We start from the raw sequence: 21,829 nt of genomic DNA on the forward strand, positions 1-21,829 counted from the left end.
TCTATGGTTAAATAGTGTGGTTATATGGTAGTTTAACCAAGCCAGCTTTTAGTAAGCCAACATGAAAAGAAAAACGAGAAGAAGAAGAGTTAACGTCAAATCCCTAATGGATAACAAAACAAACTCTATAATTTAGGGTTATGTTATGTTTTTTATATTGCCGGCCTAAAGGTGTTTTGGTGATTGGTGTTTTAAACGTTAAAAATGTATTTTAAGTGCTAGTAATTGACTTGCTATAATATAATCTTTAAACGGACATTATCTTGAATAACAATTTCAGCTATGAGATTGGTAACTATTTACTGATTTAATGTTAGAGGCATATTCATTTTAAGATGTTTTGAACAGGTTATCTTAGTGCACTAACATTTAAGTCTTTCTATTAAACAATCAAATGGTTGTTAGCTTTTTGATGGTACATACATGGGCCATTATATAATTTATCAAAAGCTTAAACTAATTGGCTTAAATACAGAACTTTACAACCTTAACTTAATCTTAATATAAAGTAAGAAGGCCCCTATACCCAGGGTTGCCACCTTAGGTTAGGGGAAATTCGGGACATGGCCCCCTCCCCCCGGATTAACATAGGATTAAAAATGTGGGCATAAGGAACCGAAATCGGGACTGTCCCGGCAGAATCGGGACGGGTGGCAATCCTGCCTATACCAAACTATGTCATCCGTTCTACCTTGTTTATTCAAATTTTGTAGGCTAATTACCAATATTTTGTATGCTCTGTTTATCTATCCTGTACATTTATTTAGAACTCTGAACACCTAAACGATATTGTTTAGGATGGGTATGTGTTTGTGTGTGTGTGTAAAAGATGCGATGCATCATGTCTATGTGGCCTATCTGATGAGTCGTGGATTTGAACAAATTGAAAAGGTGAATGCAAGCCAGCCACACATTTTATCCATCAACTTCAAAATCTTACCTCATTAAATAACTCTGTATTGTTTTACCATTTTACCATTGTTTCTTGTTGCAGTATTGCCTAAGTAGTCATCCCAACAAGCCATGTTACGTTTTGACATTCAAAGGCATCACTCTGATGCTAGACTGCGGCTTGTCTGCTCACACAGCTCTCAACTTCCTCCCCCTGCCTCTCGTCCACAGTGCCAGACTCAACAACCTGCCTACATGGATGCCTCGTGAGAATGCTGACCCAGATTTGGAGGGGGTTAGTATAGTAAAATATTTGAAAATATCTAGTGATTAGGCCCTTTAGTATTTTGAATCTCTTGCGATGACCATGTCATTGAACTGACAAAATTACTGGCTGGAGTTTTGGATTCATTGCATCTATCCATCTTTTGAGCTACAGTTCTGTTCTCCCGAGTACCAAGATCCAACAGGTTACTTTGATTGAGGAGGCAGTAGGAGGTTTTACTCAACTTTTAATGTTCATTGATCTTTATGACTTTCCCAGGAGCTGAAGGAGTGCAACGGCCGAGTATTTGTTGACTCTGCACCAGAGTTTTGTCCACCCTTGGCCAAAGTAGTTGACTATTCCCAAATAGATGTCATCCTCATCTCCAACTACATGTCAATGTTGGCTTTGCCCTTCATCACAGAGGGAACTGGGTTTGATGGGATCGTCTACTGCACTGAACCTACTTTGCAGATAGGCAGGTCAGTAGATATTTGGTTTAACAGAATATAGGCTACTTTGTTGTCTACCAAGCTAAACCATTGAGCACACAGAAAAGATATGTTTTCAAAATATGATTTTTCCGTTTACTTTTTTGTAAAAAAGGTAAACGTTAATTCGGTAATTGTGTAGAAAAGGTTGTTTCCGTTAATTCACTACCACTTCATAAAAATTCTATTGCTCTTCAAACTACCCTCCAATCATTTTACGTCCACTTTGCTATTCAATATCCACTAGAAAGTATGAACATTTAAATTTTCTTACTTCCATACTAAAGATCAGTTCTGAGTACTACTCATGTACCGGTGATGAAATCAATCTTCCAAACTCAAGTGCAATAAAAAAATTCTCTTGGATAAAATCTAGATCAGCCTGAAAATTTAGACTGTGCCAACTGCCAACCAATGATGACATTACAACAAACAGTACATTTCTATGTGAAAAGGTTCAGTCGTAACTATTTATCTTCCATGGTAATTTAGTTGCGTAATTTAGTAATGAATCTTAACTCATTTCCACAAATTGCATAGTGTACATGTAAATCTTTTCTATTTTCCCCTCCTGTTCTAGACTATATCTAGAAGAGCTGGTCCAGTACATAGAGCAGAGCCCGAAAGCATCTCTAGCGAGCCACTGGAAAGACTTTCTCCATTTAATGCCACCCCCCTTGTGCGAGGCTAGCAACAAACCTCGTAACTGGCAGCAACTGTATAGCCTCGTACAGGTGCAACGGAGCTTAGCTCGTATTCAAGTCCTGGGCTATGATCAGAAAATGGTAAGTAGATTGGCTCAGTACACTCATTAGTGTTAAATGAGTTATAGGGTCACCATTATTTTTTACATGTTTAATTGATTAGGCCTACTTGATAAATATTTTCATTGTAGATTAGGGCCTACAACAAAAAAACAATACATAGACGAGTCGATTTAGCCCAAAAAAGCCTCTAAGATAGAACAAATTCCAACAAATGGTTTTTCGACGGTTTTTGGTAGTAATAGGTGTAGAAAGTACCAGGAAAAAAGTCTACCAAAATCGGACAACCGGAAGTCGGGTTTTTCCAAGATGGCCGCCATGAGGCCCTCAAATCGACAAGATGACTGCAAATTCGTCGATTCATAGTTCCAGGATTGGCCGATTTCCTCGAAAATTGGTAAACACATGTAGAACTATATTTCCAACCTTAAATATGAAAACTAGGCAGACAAAGTATCCCAAAGATGAAGTTTCAGGGTATTTTGTGCTTTAAAAATAAGACTTTTTACCTCAAATATATGTTTTTCTAATATTTTGTACAAAGTTTGTTATAATTTCAAATTTATTTTTTCACCATTAGATTCAACACAAAAAACCTAACAATTTAGTATATAGAATCTTTGTTCTGCTTCAAATTTGTTACAGAGATATTGAAATTAATAACTTTAGTATGTTTTCTTGCCGAGATAGCTCAATGTTAATCTTATGGAGAATAAGCATAAATATTAATATTATTTTTAATTAAACCTATATAGATAAGACTTTTTGTTCTGCTTCACATTATCTGTTTTAATATTTTTTACTAAAAATTCCTTTTTTGGCAGTTACCATTGCAGCAAACCTACGTATTCAGTTCCTCAGTTTTAATCATAAAGAAAATAAGCAAAAATCAATTTTTTTATTAGTACGAGAATTATAGAATATTACCTTAAAAAATTGCAAGAAAACGTTTTATGGTTTTATGTTGTAGTTTTGGGTGTGCAGAGTCGGATTTTCCCAACATTGGACACATTTTGAAAACAAAGATACCATAAGCATTTCCTAAGCACAATTTTCTAAATAATATTGAATTGGGACCAACATCGATATTTATTGGGTGTTCAGTACTTCATTTCGATGGGAAACGTATTTTGGCCGCCATTTTAGATCCACCTTATTGGATATAATTTTTTGTTGCTGTAACGACAGTATTGTGACACATTATTACTATATATACTAGATTTTCACGCATATTCCATTGCCGAAATCCGTTTTTAAATACATTTTTTGTTTTAAACAGTTTGTACTTTGAAAAGTTTTTACGATTATTTTCCTTATCTTCAGTTAGTAGTTCATTCTTAAATAATTAATGATATAAGGGCTTTCATTTGAGCTATTGATCATTAAAATTGGACGAGTTGGAGACGAGCTACCAATCCCAACAAAATATTAAATTTAACTTTTTTATAAATCAGTTTTTATTAAATGATTTATATCTCGGGTTCTTAATACGTCACCAAGTTCCTTCTGGTCTCAAATTACTCAGCAGAGAATTAGGTTTTTTATTTTATTAGTCACTAAATAATATCAGACTAACTAATAAAAAATGAGTCATGCACCTTAATTTAATATTAGATTATTTGCATTTGAAATCTGTCTTTAGTTTAGTAGGCTACATATATCCCCAATTCTAATAACTCCCAATAAAAAATCCATAACTACAGTAAAAGTCAATACTTTGATGAATCTTTTAAGATTATAAAGAGTATTGGGAGTTATTTTTCGATTTGGTTGTATATGTCTTAAACTAAAGACAAATCTCGAAAAAAAATTAATTATTGTTAAATAAGACAGACCCATATTAAATCTGTCACATTTTATTTGGTGATTAAAAAAAATAACCCAAACATTTACTGAGTAATATGAAACCAGAAAGAACTTGGTGGCATATTAAGAACCCGAGATATAAATATTTTAATAAAAATTTATTTCTAAAAAATGAAATTTAATATTTTGTTAGGGTTGGAAACTAGTCTCTAACTCGTCAGATTTTAATGATCAATAGCTCAAATAAAAGCCCTTACATCACTAAATGTTTAAGGCTAGAACGAACTGCAAGCTCTAATATGTAGGCCTACTGGAGACATAAGAAAAAATAATCTTAAAAATGTTCAAAATACGAAACGTTCTTAAGAAATGTATGTAGGAGAATTTTCGTTTGAAGATATCTTTAAAACGAGAAAAAATATTTAAAAACTCATTTTGGCAATGGAATGGGCGTGAAAATCTAGTTTAAAATAATGTGTCACAACATTGTCATTACATTAAAAAAATTATTTATATCCGTTATGGCCGATCCAAGATGACGGCCAAAAACACGTTCCCTATTGAAATGACACTGTCATTACATAAAAAAAATATATTTATATCCAATAGAGGGATCCAAAATGACGGCCGAAAACACATTCCCTATCGAAACGAAGAAATGACCACCCAATAAATATCAGTGGTAGTCTGAAGTTAATATCAATGAAAATGCATGTGGATTTTGTTTTAATTTTTCCAATGTTGAGAAAATCCGTAATATTAAATCTTGATTCTAGGGGTTTTCCAGTAGACCGATTTTTGGCAATTTTTACTATGTTACTCTGCATACCCAACACTATAACATAAAACCATAAAACGTTTTCTTGCAATTTTTTAAGGTAATATTCTATAATTCTCGGACTAATAAAAAAATTGATTTTTGCTTATTCTCTTTATGATTAAAACTGAGGAACTGAATACGTAGGTTTGCTGCAATGGTAACTGCTAAAAAAGGAATTTTTAGTAAAAAAATATTAAAACAGATACAGTAATATGAAGAAGAACAAAAAGTCTTATCTATATAGGTTTAATTAAAAATAATATTAATATTTATGCTTATTCTCCATAAGATTAACATTGAGCTATCTCGGCAAGAAAACATACTAAAGTTATTACGTTCAATATCTCTGTAACAAATTGAAGCAGAACAACGATTTTATATACTAAATTGTTAGGTTTTTTGTGTTGAATCTAATGGTGAAAAAATAAATTTGAAATTATAACAAACTTTGTTCAAAATATTAGAAAAACATATATTTGAGGTAAAAAAACTTATTTGTTAAGCACATAATACCCTGAAAATTCATCTTTGGGTTACTTTGTCTGCCTAGTTTTCATATTTAAGGTTGGAAATAAAGTTCTACATGTGTTTGCCAATTTTCGTGGAAATCGGCCAATCCTGGAACTATGAATCGATGAATTTGCAGTCATATTGTCGATTTGAGGGCCTCACGGCGGCCATCTTGGAAAAACCCGACTTCCGGTTGTCCGATTTTGGTAGACTTTTTTCCTGGTACTTTCTACACCTATTACTACTAAAAACCGTCGAAAAACCATTTGTTGGAATTTGTTCTATCTCAAGTGCCTATATTTACTCGACTAACAAGTTCATCTGTAAAGTAGTGTTAGAGGACTTGTTTATATTGTTTGGTACTATGGTATTATACCGACCACACCTAATAATTATAACCTAACCTAACCTAACCACCCCTAGGTTAGGTTAGGTTAGAAATATTTTATTATTTAAACTAATTAAATCTTATTTGGAAGTGGATTTATCAGTGAGGTCGGTATAATAACAAAGTATGTATTGTTTTGCTTTGAGATTGTGTCGTCTAATGTTGTAGTTTTGTCTGTTGCCAGGATGTGTACGGATCACTGCGAGTCACACCGGTCAGTTCTGGCTACTGTCTGGGCAGCAGTAACTGGGTGATCTCCTCTGATCATGAGAAGATCACTTATGTCAGTGGCTCTTCTACTCTCACTACTCATCCCAGGTAGTGCACATTTTTGTTTCATAAGGAAATTTAAATGAGATACGATTTTATACGTATATTTGTAAGAAGGGTTTGAATTAAATTTCTTGTTCGAGGAGTATCATTTTTTAATATGGTGTTTTTGAAGTCTTTTCATGTTGACTAGGCCTACTAATAGTTTTAACATGTTTGCTAACGCAATAGTACAAAAATTTCATTCATATGGACCTGCGAAGGCCGGTTTCTACCCATAGACTGCCGTCGCATATTTGTGTAGGTGTTCCAATGTTATTGAAGTACTTATATCTTTGTAACGGTCTATTTGAAGGCCCTGAATTCTCTGCAGTGGTCTACAAGGATGTCTGTTGCACATCTGTGTCGCTTGGCCTGTGGGTATGATGATTGGTGACGTCATATGATACAATAATTAGACAATTAACTATTGTTACAAAACGTTAATAGCCTACGTATATTTTTGATTTGTTTCATTATAAGCTTTGAACACTATAATTCATTTTATTTTATGACAATTTACCATTGTAGCAAAACCTCATTATCCTATGTAGGCCTAGCTTTTATATTTGTTCAATTATAAACTGTTTTTGAAAAATCTGTTTTTTTTTACTTACTTTCACCTAAAGACAAAAACAAAACTGAAATGTTGCATTAATGCGGCGCTTGGGCTATTTCAAGAAAAATATAATAATTTAAACCCATACAAATTGTGCTGACAGATTCAGATGTTGAGCCACTTGTGACTAATAATAATAGTATTACCTGATTGGTACAATTTAAATTTATATTTGTTATGCACAGTACAGTAATGGGGTTCAGTGTTTTGCAATAACGTTGCAAGTAACTGTTTTGTTGATCTGTAGTCATTGTCTTCTTTTTGGTTTTAGACCAATGGACCAAGCCTCACTCAAGCACAGTAACGCTCTGATTTTGACGGCTCTCACGCAGACTCCCATAGCCAACCCTGACAGCATGCTGGGCGAACTTTGTATGACTGTAGGTCAGTACCTCTTAACATTTATTTACTATTATTGAAGCCTCACTTAAACAAAGCAACACTCTGATATTGACGGCTCTCACACAGACTCCCATAGCCAACCCTGACAGCATGCTGGGCGAACTCTGTATGACTGTAGGTATGTGTACCTCTTAACAATTATTGTTAAGCCTAATTCTTAAATACAATTCTTAAACAAACGTGTGCTCATCCCCTGTTACTATACCACTTTCTTATTGTTTCAGCGTCCACTATTCGCAACAACGGCAGTGTGCTGATCCCCTGCTATGTGTCCGGCACTGTCTACGATCTGTTTGAATGTCTATCCACTCATCTGGATAATGTCAATCTGGCCAATACCCCGATGTTCTTCATCTCTCCTGTAGCAGACACTTCCATCGCCTACTCCAACATTCTGGCTGAGTGGTGAGTCTAGTTGAAAGAATTGTCGGAGGCAACTTAAGCTATTCAATTCATCAATCTTTTCGGCATTCTCTTTACAAATTATACCCTTTTACCACACTACAGTGTTCAATGGTTTCTGAACCTCTGACTTCTAAACTAATTTAAGGTTAAGTGCAAGAAAGGTCCATGTGGTCCTAACTTTGCCTGGAAAAATAAAAAAACTGTATTTCTTTTTTTTTGTTCTAGCTAAACTAGTTAAAAACTCTATAACTGTAAACATTCTTTAATCAAGCAATGGATTAGCTGCACAGAGTTTTTCTCAAAATCTAACCTTTCCATCTTGGTACCCTTAAAAAAAAAAATAATAATTTACAATACTTTTGACAAGGATGAATGAACAAGACCTGCTATTTTGACTAATGATTGGTTGAAATAATCATCGTATTATTAACAAGAAGATGAACATATTGTATGTGGTATTTAACTCAACCAAGATCTCTGACAGGTTGTCGCAAGCCAAGCAGAACAAGGTGTACCTGCCGGAGGAGCCGTTCCCTCACGCCCAGCTTATCAAGTCCGGCAGACTAAAGCACTTCAAACACATCTATGACGAGGGATTCAGTACCGACTTCCGTCAGGTATTTTGTATTTTTAATAGTCAAAATATTTACAGGGCTTACCCCCTACAATAAATACTTTGAAAAACGTTTAGTGAGAATTCCTTTGTAGTTAAAAAAGAAGATGTGTAGTGATGGTATTCTATGGGCCATGATAGTTATTAACTATTTATTGCTAAAGGTTGTCCAGTGATCGAAAACTCGACCAAAAATGTGTAATATACAGACTTCTCTATTTTCACCCCACGCTGCAAATAAAACATGTTATTGGAATTTCTTCCATTTGTTTTGATTTTCCGTCTATATTATTGTTATAAGTTGTTATTTTTTGTGCTTATCTTTGAGCCTATTTTAATTTATAAAGGTATTCTGCACGTCTGCGGGCAAATGTCTTTCTAACAGTATGCATAGATTTTCCCTGCAATGCCCACAAGCTGAGAATAAAGGTTTGAAAGAAACTTGCTTGCCTAATGAATTAAATTCTGCGATGTTATATTGTTTTCCTATCCCATAAGTAGGTCATAATAATTGCTAATCAGCTCGGCTCAATTTTTTTGACTTTGTGCTTGGTCACTAGGCTCAGCTTGAAAATCGAGCTGCTTTGCCTCTACAATTGTAAAGTGGTTAAATTTACAATTGATGTTTTGTTATGTTCCAGCCATGTGTTGTATTCTGTGGCCATCCCAGCCTAAGGTTCGGAGACGCTGTTCACTTTGTGGAGATGTGGGCATCTAACCCCCATCACACCATCATATTTACTGGTCAGGAACATTTACAGTCGAGGCTGTAGCTGCTAGATGGGCCTATCGCTGTTAAAGTTTAGAGGTTATGTTTAGCTGTCTGCGTTGGCAGTCGTCTATGCTCAAAGGGCTGGGTGACAGCTGATCTAAAGAGTCATACCAACCAAACAAACCATGCCAAATTATCAAAGATTATAATAGAAGACACGAGGAAGAAAAATAGTGCTTCTGCTTTCAAAGGGCCCGTCCTAAAGTTTTACACTAAAGACCTTGTTTAGGTTATGTTGTGCTGGGTGTTGGCACTCTGGTCTATGCTAAAAGGGCCTAGTGACACCAGCTGGCTTTCAGAGTCATACCAACCAAACAAACTGAAATACACCTTTCCAAGTCAGAAAAATCATACTATAAGACATTAAGAAGCGAAATTGCAAATCTCATCTATAAGGGTGCATCACGAGTTAGGTCCCTTCAGCAGCTAAAGCCTCAATTATTCTTCATATTAAAATTAATCATATTATCTTAGCCTTTCTCTGACGAGACTGACTGCCTCATAAAAACTCTTTAGATTCAATCCCTTCTTCGTAAAGACTAACAAGATCTGATAGGTAAAAATTATACGAATCAATTGGAACTAACAAGGCTAATCAAAGAAAAGTAGCGGATGGATAAGAGCAATTAATTGATTATGATTATCATTGATTATGATTATACTAACCATAAGTCACTAGCTGGTTAGAATATAAAGGATTTTATGAGATTGATATTGGTCTCATAAGTCTGATATTTGGTGTTTTGTATGTACAGTTACAAATACAAATCAGAATCCAAAGGCTTGAATACAATTAAAGGCTGTATAGAGTGGAACTTCTTTTACTTTCACTTAATTGCCAAAATAATGTCTAAAATCCTACATTAGGACAAAAGATCAGTGTTACCCTATGTGACTTTATCGTGTATTAATAAGTCCTAGGACTCTATTTAAAAATGTCCTACTTACTGCTACTGAAATATATCCCCTTGGAAAAAGCTTCTCAATCAGTTACAGTAATATAATGTTTTTCTATTTCTACTATTTGTATCTACTCTAAAGAAAATCGGGGATCAATCAGCAAATTTGAAAGTACATCAATTCCATTGTTTTCCTACTTATAGAGCCAGACTTTCCGTACCTGGAGGCGTTGGCTCCGTTTCAGCCAGTGGCCATGAAGGCGCTGCATTGTCCCATAGACACTAGCCTCAACTATAGCCAAGCAAACAAGTTGATACGTGAGTTGAAGCCTCAACACCTTGTGCTGCCCGAGTGCTACACACAACCTCCTCTCAACTACCCTCTGCGCTTGGACCTGGTCATCAGCAAGGAGCAGATTGTGGTGAGTATTGATCTGTCCTTCGATCTCGTCCTGTCCCTGAACAACCTCCTCTGAACTACCCTCTGCGCTTGGACCTGGTCATCAGCAAGGAGCAGATTGTGGTGAGTCTTGATCTGTCCTATCTTGTCCTGTCCCTGAACAACCTCCTCTGAACCACCCTCTGCGCTTGGACCTGGTCATCAGCAAGGAGCAGATTGTGGTGAGTCTTGATCTGTCCTATCTTGTCCTGTCCCTGAACAACCTCCTCTGAACTACCCTCTGCGCTTGGACCTGGTCATCAGCAAGGAGCAGATTGTGGTGAGTCTTGATCTGTCCTATCTTGTCCTGTCCCTGAACAACCTCCTCTGAACTACCCTCTGCGCTTGGACCTGGTCATCAGCAAGGAGCAGATTGTGGTGAGTATTGATCTGTCCTATCTTGTCCTGTTCCTGAACAACCTCCTCTGAACTACCCTCTGCGCTTGGACCTGGTCATCAGCAAGGAGCAGATTGTGGTGAGTCTTGATCTGTCCTATCTTGTCCTGTCCCTGAACAACCTCCTCTGAACTACCCTCTGCGCTTGGATCTGGTCATCAGCAAAGAGCAGATTGTGGTGAGTTATATCTTGTCCTGTCCCTGAACCCTAAACAACATTAATACACTCATTATGTTATATGAATATGTAACATCAATCACAATCTTCCTAAATAAATTTTCTTGTCAAAGGGCTCTGGGCCAGAATGGGTTTGATTTTGTTTTGGATAGGAAGAGCAAGCACACCTGTACAGTATAGATAAATATTTAGAACAGTTTTTTTATTCCTATCCAAAACAAAATCAGCCATTTGAAAAGAATACAGGGTATATCCTTAACTCTTCACTAGTCATCACTACAGTAATATTTTATTTAATCAAATACCTCGCTTAAATGTTTGACTCAATAGTTATTTGTGTAACTAGTGGGTAAAGTGGCACTTTGCTGCACACGAGAGCAACGTTTACCTAAAAACGTGTTGTATAGTGTTTGAAAGACTAATTATTTATATGCTTTATAGTGACTGTAGGAAAAATATAATGTGTTTTATAATGTGTTTAAGTGTTGCCAACCTATTTCCAAGCGTACACGGATTACGTGCATAATAGAACCACGCTGTTTTGTGTTGTTTCGTTTGAATCCTGATGTGGGAATGATCTCGAGTGCAGCAAAGGCCTTTTGCTCTCGTGTTACACATTATATTTTTCCTACAGTCACTATAAAGCATATAAATAATTAGTCTTTCAAACACTATACAACTTGTTTTTAGGTTCAGCTGGCAACACAAATAGGTGCCCTAGAGAAAGTAGTACCCGGTCCGTATCACTCCGCTATTTTTCCTCGGCAAGAAAGGTGCTCCGCGTTTTGAGAATATAGTTCCGTATGTTTTTGTAATTTGAAGTGGTTTCCGTGCATAAAAAAATGCTTTTAAGGTATTTTTTTGTTTATTAAGATCGTAGGAATGTTTTAAAAACGTTTAAAAGAAAAGTCCAGAAAGTTCAGAAATACCGAAACTATAAACACAAAATGACAGGTTAAATCATAGTTATAATAGTCAATCAGCCGCTCATAGTATTATTATCTTTAAGTGTTGCCAACCTATTTCCAAGTGTACACGGATTACGTGCATAATAGAACCACGCTGTTTTGTGTTGTTTCCTTTGAATCCTGATGTGGGCAAAGTATAAACCGTACGACAAAGTATAAACCGTACGGAAAAGTATAAATATGCAGCAATTAGCAGCTTTCTGTACTATAAACAGTACAAGGAAGCCAACTTTGTCGGGTGACTGTAGGAAATAGTCTATTGATTTTGATTAACTGTGATTAAAATGGTGTTATTTCTGTTTATAACAAGCTAAAACACCATTACCTACAACCTTGTTTTAAACTGGCCTTTTCAGTTAAGTTCTTAGAATTGAAAAGATAGACTTTACAGTATTGTTTATTTTACTTTACAATTCAAGTATCGGACCAAAGAGGTTCAAGGAGTGAGAGAAAAGAAGTAAAATTGTAATGCCTCAAACGTCAACTTATCAGCTGTTAAGATCAATTTAATTGTTAATGAGTGGTTGGTACAATGAGTGTTGCATCACTCTCAGTGAGGGGCTATAAACAAAACTGTCTTGGGTAAAGTAGTCTCGCGTAAATAGTCTTAACGACACTCGTAAAAAATTTTAAGGCACTCACCAAGGCTCGTACCTTAAATTTCTCCTCGTGTCCTTAACACTTTACCCGATTGTTGTGTAAACTATTACTATATTTGACGATTAATAACAATATTAATTAATTGACAATGCCCATTGTGTACTTGTGCTTTGAAGTTTTTGTCTGTTGCAGGGAGATCGCAAACAAGTGACGGCTCCAGTGATCTTGTCAGTCAAGCGAGGAGACGTGTTGAAGCTGCCGGTGAAGTGTGTCAAGGCTCGTGTACAGCTGGATCCTGAGTTGGCCAAGGAGCTTGTGCCTGTGGAAGGCAAGAATGGCGTCGGAGTGTGCAGTGTCACTGGCAAACTACTTGTTAAAGACAATAGATATATACTGCAGGTTAGTGGGACATTCAAGGTTTTTTTATTTGTCAATTTACTTAAGTTAGAGTCTCAATTTTCCAACCAACGGTTATATGACATTTTTGTGTTATTCTCTCACTGCAGTCAATCAAATACCCAGATATTGTGTTTGTTTGTTTGTGTGTAAATGTAAATGATTCTTCAGAGCAAGTTACCAATTGATGTTTCATATTTTTTTCTATAGTCTTTGAAAGGAGAGGATGACACAGCCACTACCAGCTCCGGGGTGGCAGGGCCTCGGTTGAGGAGCCCAGGGGAGCCAATGAGAAACCTCAAGTACGAGTACGGGCCACTGGAGATTGACCAGTTTGTCCAGCGGCTCAACCAAGAGGGTATCACTGACGCTAAGGTGGAGCCACGCCGGACTGGGTTTATCATTCATCTGGTGAGCTCAAAGTTGACGTGGGCCTGTATTGGGTTTGTTATATTCTCATAATGTCCTAAAACCAATATTGTAGAAAAGTGTGTCCCTGTACCAAAAACATACATTTCTGCAGTGTTTAGGGTACTTGCGGCCCTAGGCCAAACTAATTTAAGCGACCCCAACAGTAAAACTTCCCACTAATATATAAAAACTTAAATTTGTGGCATACTATTTTTTCTCTTTGTTTTGATTTTTACCATTACTAATAAAATGTGAGTGAAAAGCAGTAATTGAACAGTTTACGCTGTTTATGGTTTCCAACGAAGTGTAAAGTTTACAAACTTCATCTGTGGTAGTGTAGATTTTTGTCTTGTGTTAGTTTGGTCTGTGAATAAATCAAATAAAAGTAACTATATGTACTAATGCTGAACTTTCCCACTCAAACAACACTAACGACCTGATGTCCGTTGGTTTCAGCAAGAGCATGACACCCTGATTCAGATAGATGACAACTCTACCCATATCTACTGCGGAGTCGCTGATCAAGACCTGCGACTTAAGCTGAGAAGTATCTTGCTGCAGTGCCTCAACAAGTTTTGAACTTTGAACTGCTCAGTGTAAATATGTTTGTAAATAAAATCTGTTTTTAGGATTTGTGTTTTTTTTTTCTTATACTATGTAGGCCTATAAAAATTTGCTGAGGAAATCTACTGTAAGTTATGGATAAAATTGGTTCTGATGAGTGTTTTCTTGTACGATACTGTTTTTCAGATCAACTTCGGCTATTTTTATATGAGAATAAAAAATAAACAATTCATAGCCTAATCATATCTATACTTATTTAATTATATAAAAAAATACCCCCGCCGCAGCTAACCTGCCGTCTAAGCGAATTTCCATTTGGCTGAATTGATTTTCAATTGATCTATTTAAATAAAATTAGGTTTAACGAGTACCTAGGTTTGCTGCTACAAGGAAACTAATAAAGTGTGTGTTTTAAGTAAAATAATTATTGCTTAGTATAAAATGAATATATTTGCCAAGTTTGATCAAAAGATATCCATAAACAAGCAAACTACAACATTTAACAATATTTTCCGTAAGAATAACATGGGAATTTTAAATTTACCATTTTTTTAGTTTTCTCCGTAACCAATAGCCGTACAAAAACACTTTGATATACTGAATTGTTTGTTTTTTTAAGCTCTTTAAGAAGGTTTAGAGAAAAATTGGGAAATTTTTTGTTTTGAGGGTCAAAAGTGAGAAAAACCAATTTTTACTCCATAAAACCCCCCATAAAACCCTGTTCCCATGGTCCGATCATGCTGGATCGCGAACTCGTTCAAGTTTATCCCGCCTTACACCTTCAAACCAAATTTCATCAAAATCGGATAAAGATTACTCAAGTTATCGTGTCCACGAACACATATCTAATATATAAAATTCTCGTGTCACAGTGTTTGTCTGCAAACTCCTCCGGAACGACTTCACCGATCGTTATGAAATTTGGTGTGTAAATTCTGTAGGTATGCGAATCAGACGTAAACTATTTCCCGTTTCGAAATTCTTAAAAGGGCTCCGCCCCAGTGGCTCTGGAGTTTCCCATGTTAACCTTATGAGAAATGGAATTAATGAATCTTAACAGCTGTTTCAATTAAACAAGTTGGTTCTGTTCTATGATGTTCAATAGCATTAAAGTTACAAGGATTACCAACAGGGTGCAGCACTATTATTTCTTTTACATTTATGACAACAGCTAATTTGCAACCAAAAGGTGAGTGAGCGTAGCGAACGAGCTCCAACCCAAAGGTGAGTGAGCGTAGCAAACGAACTTCAACCTGGAGGCGAGTTAGCGTAGCGAACGAGCTAACCTGAAGGCAAGTGAGCGCAGCGAACGAGCTCCAACCTAAAGGTGAGTGAGCGTAGCGAACGAGCTCCAACCCAAAGGTGAGTGTGCGTAGCGAACGAACTTCAACCAGGACGTGATTGAGCGATGCGAACGAGATCATCTTGAAAATTAAACGTAACGGTACTTTCTTTCCATCGGTCTGTCTTAGGGGAAACCTATAACTTAGGCGATACGAAGTTCGCCGGGTCAGCTAGTATATATAGGTATATAAATCTATATATATATATATATATATATATATATATATATATATATATACATATATAAAAATTTGAACGAATGGTGTTTTTGGCCTCTGGGACATCAAAATGAAAAAGTAAATCGGTCCCGGGCCTAAGTCTTACCATGAGACCTACGGTAATAGCTACTTCCCTATAGGGAAATTCGCTAAAACATGGCAACATATCACACTATCAGGGGTGCCCAGAGGGGGGGGACCGTGGCGCAAAGGAATTTTTTGGGGGGGAATATTTTTTTGTTAACTGTCATAATGAATGTAGAATTTTGTATAATCAGACTGAAAAGCTTTTTCTAAGTAGCTCACTATCAACACCAACAACATTCTGCCATTCGTAATTAAGATTGCTTCTAAGAATGGTAAAACGCACCTTATCAGACAATCCTTAATATTTACTAGTGTCGACTTTTTTTATTCTGTGTTCGCTGACTTTTACTTGCTACATAATATGTTTTGGTGGTTCTTTAACTCCGCCATCGTCAGTCTAGGCCTTTAAACAGATCCACTTCTGGAGGTGTCGTCAGAATACGTTACAAACATTTAACACAAAACGATTACAGATATGCCTATCAATGCACAAGAGTACATTGGCACGGGCAGGACTGGAAGTAAACTGAATCAGTTCAGGTTATGACGGACCGACGTGGTCTCTGGATTGTCGTCTGTTTTGTGCGTTTTTAACAGCTGATATTGGACTATACACGCAGTAATGTAGAATTTCGAGACCATCATTTTTATCATTTATATCCAGCATAAAAATTGGTTATTATTGTCAATAGTTTTGAATGGAAAACTCAATTATGAATCCCATTATATTTTCAACACTCCCCTCTGTCACTACAATTAGTCCTAACATCTGTTGAAAACGCAGACGACAATCCAGAGACTACGTCGGTCTGTCATAACCTGATTCAGTTTACTTCATCCAGTCCTGCCCGCAGCAATGTCCTCGCATGAATTTATAGGCCTATCTGTAATCGGGGACAGCTCACTTACTCTACAGATCATAGACTATACGAGCTTTGTAAATAATATTGAAGGTTCACTTGCACTACAGGTTCGTATACTATACGAGCTTATCGAAAATAAAAAATAAATGAAGAGGGTTCACTTACTCTACAAATCATTGTGCCTATGAGCCTCGTGTATTATATTTAAAAATACAGTAGGATGGTTCGCTTACTCTACAGATCATAGTGACTATGAGCCAAGCGCACGAATTATTTGATAATTCAGGAATCGGCTCGTATAGTATACGAGCCAAAATCATGAATCAATATAAATTATAGGAATAGGCTCGTATACTATACGAGCCTGCAGAAAAATATTAGATGGCTCACTTACACTACAGATCATTGGCACAATGAGCTGTAGAGTAAGTGAACCCTCTTCAAAATATTAGATGGTTCACTTACTCTACGGCTCATTTAGCTACTCGTTGCGCGGTTTGCGTTCGTGAAACTCTAGGCGCTATGCCCGGCTTTGACTGCTGCGACTGCCTACATAAGTGTATTGCATCACCTCAATTATTTATTAACACGAAATAAAAAAGTATGCGCAAGTAAATTTATTACATTTTTGGACTGAATACTTCAAAAATGGAGGGAGCGTGACTTTAATGTTTAATTTAATTAAACGTTATAGAATAAAATATATTTTGAGTAATATCAGGTAATATAATACACACTTGTATGATCCAGATACAGATCTACAGACAAAACCTGTGGTCCGATTTAGATTAAATTTGGTATCTGGCTTTATCCACGAGTCACTATTTTTTTAAGCACGGGTTGAGAAATAATGGCAAAAATTTATAAAAACAGTTCACCGGTTAAACATATTTCTCAGTTATTGTGAGTTGCAAAATAAATTGTATACAAAAGCATTTGTGTACACAGAAAATATAGAGGACTAGATGTATACAGAAGATATATAAAAAATACAATACGCATACAACTATCAACGTTTACTTATGTAAAATTAATGAATTTGTTGTATTGAGTATTTTTTACACTATGACGAAGCCTTAACAAAAAATATTTTTTTAATGTTACTCTAAGGAGTTCTAGGGTGTTAAACTATATTGTAATTATCTTTTGTGGAAGATTCTGTCCACGATTAATGATTGCTAACAATTTAATACAAACATTTAAGTCTCTGTACGTGAAGACTAAAAACCCCCGCCGCAGCAAACCAGCATTTTCCATTTGCCTGATTAGATTTACACTAAAATGTCTACTTAAAAATATAACATTTATTTCCTATTTAAATAGAATTAGTTTAACAAGTACTTAGGATTGCTGCATCAGGGAGGGTTAAACTGTTTTTTTTATGTTAATAGTTGGTAAGAAATAAAAACATATTCCAAATTTTATCAAAATACTAGCTGTTTGCCCGTTCTACGTACGGGAATCTTGTAGTAGGTTGAAACCTTGTATTCAGAACAGGAGTTGGTTTGCATATTTAGTGTGCATTTTTCCAGATATGCTGGTTAAACTATTATTGTATAGGAATACATAATAAACCTTCGCAAACACAATATCTGACAGTTTCAAAGCCAAAACGAATGCTTCGCAATTAAGTGTCAACCAATCATGTTAGTCCATATTTTATATCTAATGATAAAAGGAACTGCTTTATAGATCTATGAGGCATAGCCCTTACGGAGGCCTGTAATTGAAAGTTACTTTTCACACTGGTTAAAAGTAGTAAAAATACTGCCTCAACCTCACTACTGCACACTTTATTCGGGTTTTAATTTTCATTAACAAAGGTGCTCTTTTTTCACGAAACACTGAGAAATAAGGAAATTAATGCGTTACCAACGGGCTTACACACACAAATACAGAAATGAATTAGGGGATTTACTACGCTTTAACCAAAGCAAATTACAATTATTTGAAAGTTTTGATAGTGTCATCAAATTTTATAATAATCGTTTTTAGGCCTAATCAAACTGTAAAATTGGTTTAAATCCGTTGGCAAATCTATCTATTATATTATTAAAGTGATACAATCAAATTGTATGTAAACGGTTAAGGCCATTTACCAAATACAAATATAAGCATATGATACATCAAATCGAAGCTTAGAGTGTGTAGATTTGCCGAAAAGTATTGATATGGATGAATTTCCTAAGGGCTCTGCCCCACAGGCTGATTTCCAAAGGGCTACGCCTGGCATGCTTCTAAAGTTTCGATGATTTAATTTAATTTAGTTAATGAAACAGCTGGTCAGTACAATGAACTGGTGTTTGTTTATTTACTCGAAAAAGATGTTTGTGGCGCTTTATGTATGAGGAGGGTTATGTTTGATTTTAAAGAAAGGTTGTATATACGTTTTGTAAGTATTGCTCAAAGTTTCGTGTATTTTGTAGTTTATATTGTAAGCTAAGTATAAAGAGGTGTGACTAAAATTGAAGAATTATGATAAAACATGTCATTCATGAAGCATCAATATGAAGCAATTGATGCTATTACTACACTAAGGTATGTTGTCATATTCTTTTGGATCCATTAACATTAAAAGTAGGGGGTTGAAAGTAAGTAGGTTTACACTTTAAAATCAGTTTATATTTTAATACTAAATCATAGAGTTGTTGTATTTTAAAACGCACATCAGCACCACTTTAATAGCTCTCTGGGTTACATTTTCTTCCCGTTGCAACGCACGGGTATAGCAGCTTGTATATAAATAATTAAATAAATACACAGCCCACAAAACATTTATACGTTAACAACGCCAAGCTTTAAAAATTCATGATGGTTTGCTAAAAAAATTTTTCACTAATGTATTATTGTTCACTGATAATATTGTAATTGTTAATGATAATATTGTAATTCCTTCTCTTGCCACATCGACCCATGTATTTAATCATCCTGTTCTTACTTGATAATTCATTAGCTTGTGGGTTAGTTTTGCCTTGGCCATATAAATCACATAAAGTTGTGAGTGTATTTCGTGGATTGGAATTAACCATAATTGTAGGAAATTTTATCACAAATCTTGAACATTTGCGGAACCAAATCCATAACCTAGTCCGGTAACAAATTATGCAAATGCGATGAGATGTGATGACACTGTTGTGTTTCCGAATGTTTTGTATGTAGTGAGGTTTAAATGCGTTGTTCGACCTAGCTACATGTGTACATCAAAGTAAAAACTGTGTACACAATTTTTTTTAATACCTGAATTGACATTAGTACACTTACTTTACCAAAACCATAGACTCCATAGTTAGTCTATTCCAAAACTTGAACACAGCTCTCATCCTCATCGTACTCATCTATGACACAATTTTCAACCCGATTATCAAAAACTTTTATACCAATAAATGAATCTCATGTGTTCTTTCTTGAATTTAAAAATAAATGATGATTGAAAGTAGGAAAAAAGGCAAGTGCCAACCTTACAATATACATAAGCTTACCCGATAAGGAATACTTATATGTTCCTTTGAAATTGATATGTCACTCTTATTTCATAATTTAAAATTTTCTAAGAACAATAAAGCATAGATTTTTGAACAAAACATTTAAAACGTATCATAAATTCATCAATTTGTTGAAACTATAAAAAACTTGTCATGCAGTGGAGAATTCATTTAAAATCATAAATAATAATGTAAACATTTAATTTTGACAGTTTCAGTAGACCTTTGAATACAGTTTTAATATTAACAGCTGGTTCATTAAAAGTAGTGTAAAATTATCCATATGGTCGAAATGTAAACAAAATTGCAGAGTGAACTTTAAAGGCCTCTGGGGCAGAGCCCCAAGGAAATTTACCTCGTTTATCTTTTGAGGGCTCACCTACTGACCAATACCTTTATTTAGACACCCCTACCAAGTTTCTACGCCCAGCCGTTCTCTCAAATTAGCTGTGACAAAACCCTGGTTTTCCCCCATAAGAATAACATGGGATGGGAATTTAAAGGCCACTGGGGCAGAGCCCCGAGGGAAATCTCCATGTTTCTCTTTTGATGGCTCATCTACAGACCGGGACCTTTCTTTAGACACCTCTACCGAGTTTCTACGCCTAGCCATTCTCTCAAAATAGCTGTCACAAAGAAAAACAGTTTCAAATTAATATATGTATAGACTAGTGGAACCCCGTCGAAATCGACGGTTGATCTTGAGGTTTTATGTAAATTCAGAACTGCAATTTATAGAGTGAAGTCATTAGAATCTTAGTTAAATGGAGGGAGGATAAGCAAAAATAAGTATGACGATTGTGTTCCCTAAAAAACGTGATTGATGAATTCGTTTAACACAATATTTACTACCTTTTTATCGGCTTTAGGTTGCTCAAAAGGGTTTTTAGGAGTCTTATAATTGTTTGTTCATGAATTTGTTTCATACCAAAGCCACTTTCACTATATGGGAGAATGAGTTCATATTATTAGTCTATCATGTTACGGAAAGAGTCAATATTTATTACTAACCACTAATTCCATCTGCTTTAGGAAAATCATTCAGATTGTATCCATATTTATAAGTTATCATCATCTTTGGTCATAAAAATACAGAATTTTATCAGCATATAAAATCAGTTTTTTTTGTTTGATAAAACTATCTGATTCTCCAGAAAGCAGTAACATTCTTACTTCGATCTCAGCAATTTTAATTCCTTCTCTTGCCACATCGACCCATGTATTTAATCATCCTGTTCTTACTTGATAATTCATTAACTTGTGGGGTAGTTTTGCCTTGGCCATATAGATCACATAACGCTGTGCATGTATTTCGTGGATTGAAATGAACCATTATTGTATGAAATTTTATCACAAATCTTGAACATTTGCGGAACCAAATCCATAACCTAGTCCAGCCTTGGTAACAAATGATGCAAATGCGATGAGATGTGATGTTGTGTTTCCGAATGTTTTGTATGTAGTGGGGTTTAGATGCGTTGTTCGACCTAGCTACATGTGTACATCAAAGTAAAAACTGTGTACACATTTTTTTAAATACCTGGATTGACATTAGTTCACCTACTTTACCAAAACCATAGACTCCGTAGTTAGCCTATTCCAAAACTTGAACACAGCTCTCATCCTCAATGTACTCATCTATGACACAATTTTCAACTCAAAATTTTCTAAGAGCAATAAAGCATTGATTTTCGAACAAAACATTTAAAACTTATCATAAATTCATCATTTTGGTGAAACTATAAAAAACTTGCCATGCAGTGGGGAATCCATTTAAAATCATAAATAATAATGTAAACATTTAATTTTGACAGTTTCAGTAGACCTTTGAATACAGTTTTAATATTAACAGCTGGTTCATTAAAAGTAGTGTAAAATTATCCATATGGTCGAAATGTAAACAACATTGCAGAGTGAACTTTAAAGGCC

At 35.4% G+C, this 21,829-nt stretch overlaps 1 protein-coding gene across 1 annotated transcript; it reads left to right on the forward strand.

Moving 5' to 3' along the window:
• Nucleotides 1–170: 170 nt before the first annotated feature.
• Nucleotides 171–13,963, forward strand: LOC129000802 (integrator complex subunit 9-like). Its single transcript, XM_054427813.1, has 13 exons — nucleotides 171–291; nucleotides 995–1,186; nucleotides 1,436–1,638; nucleotides 2,228–2,432; nucleotides 6,120–6,253; nucleotides 7,135–7,247; nucleotides 7,490–7,670; nucleotides 8,155–8,287; nucleotides 8,925–9,027; nucleotides 10,159–10,376; nucleotides 12,728–12,934; nucleotides 13,142–13,342; nucleotides 13,799–13,963. Exons 1-13 carry the CDS (start codon nucleotides 283–285, stop codon nucleotides 13,919–13,921), a joined length of 2,022 nt encoding a protein of 673 aa, XP_054283788.1. The 5' UTR covers nucleotides 171–282; the 3' UTR covers nucleotides 13,922–13,963.
• The last annotated feature ends 7,866 nt before the right edge of the window (nucleotides 13,964–21,829 follow it).

The sequence above is a fragment of the Macrosteles quadrilineatus genome, unplaced genomic scaffold (assembly GCF_028750875.1).
Source record: "Macrosteles quadrilineatus isolate MER2022 unplaced genomic scaffold, UCM_ALF_1.0 Scaffold_8__2_contigs__length_117827958, whole genome shotgun sequence".
Classification (NCBI taxonomy): Eukaryota; Metazoa; Arthropoda; class Insecta; order Hemiptera; family Cicadellidae; genus Macrosteles; species Macrosteles quadrilineatus.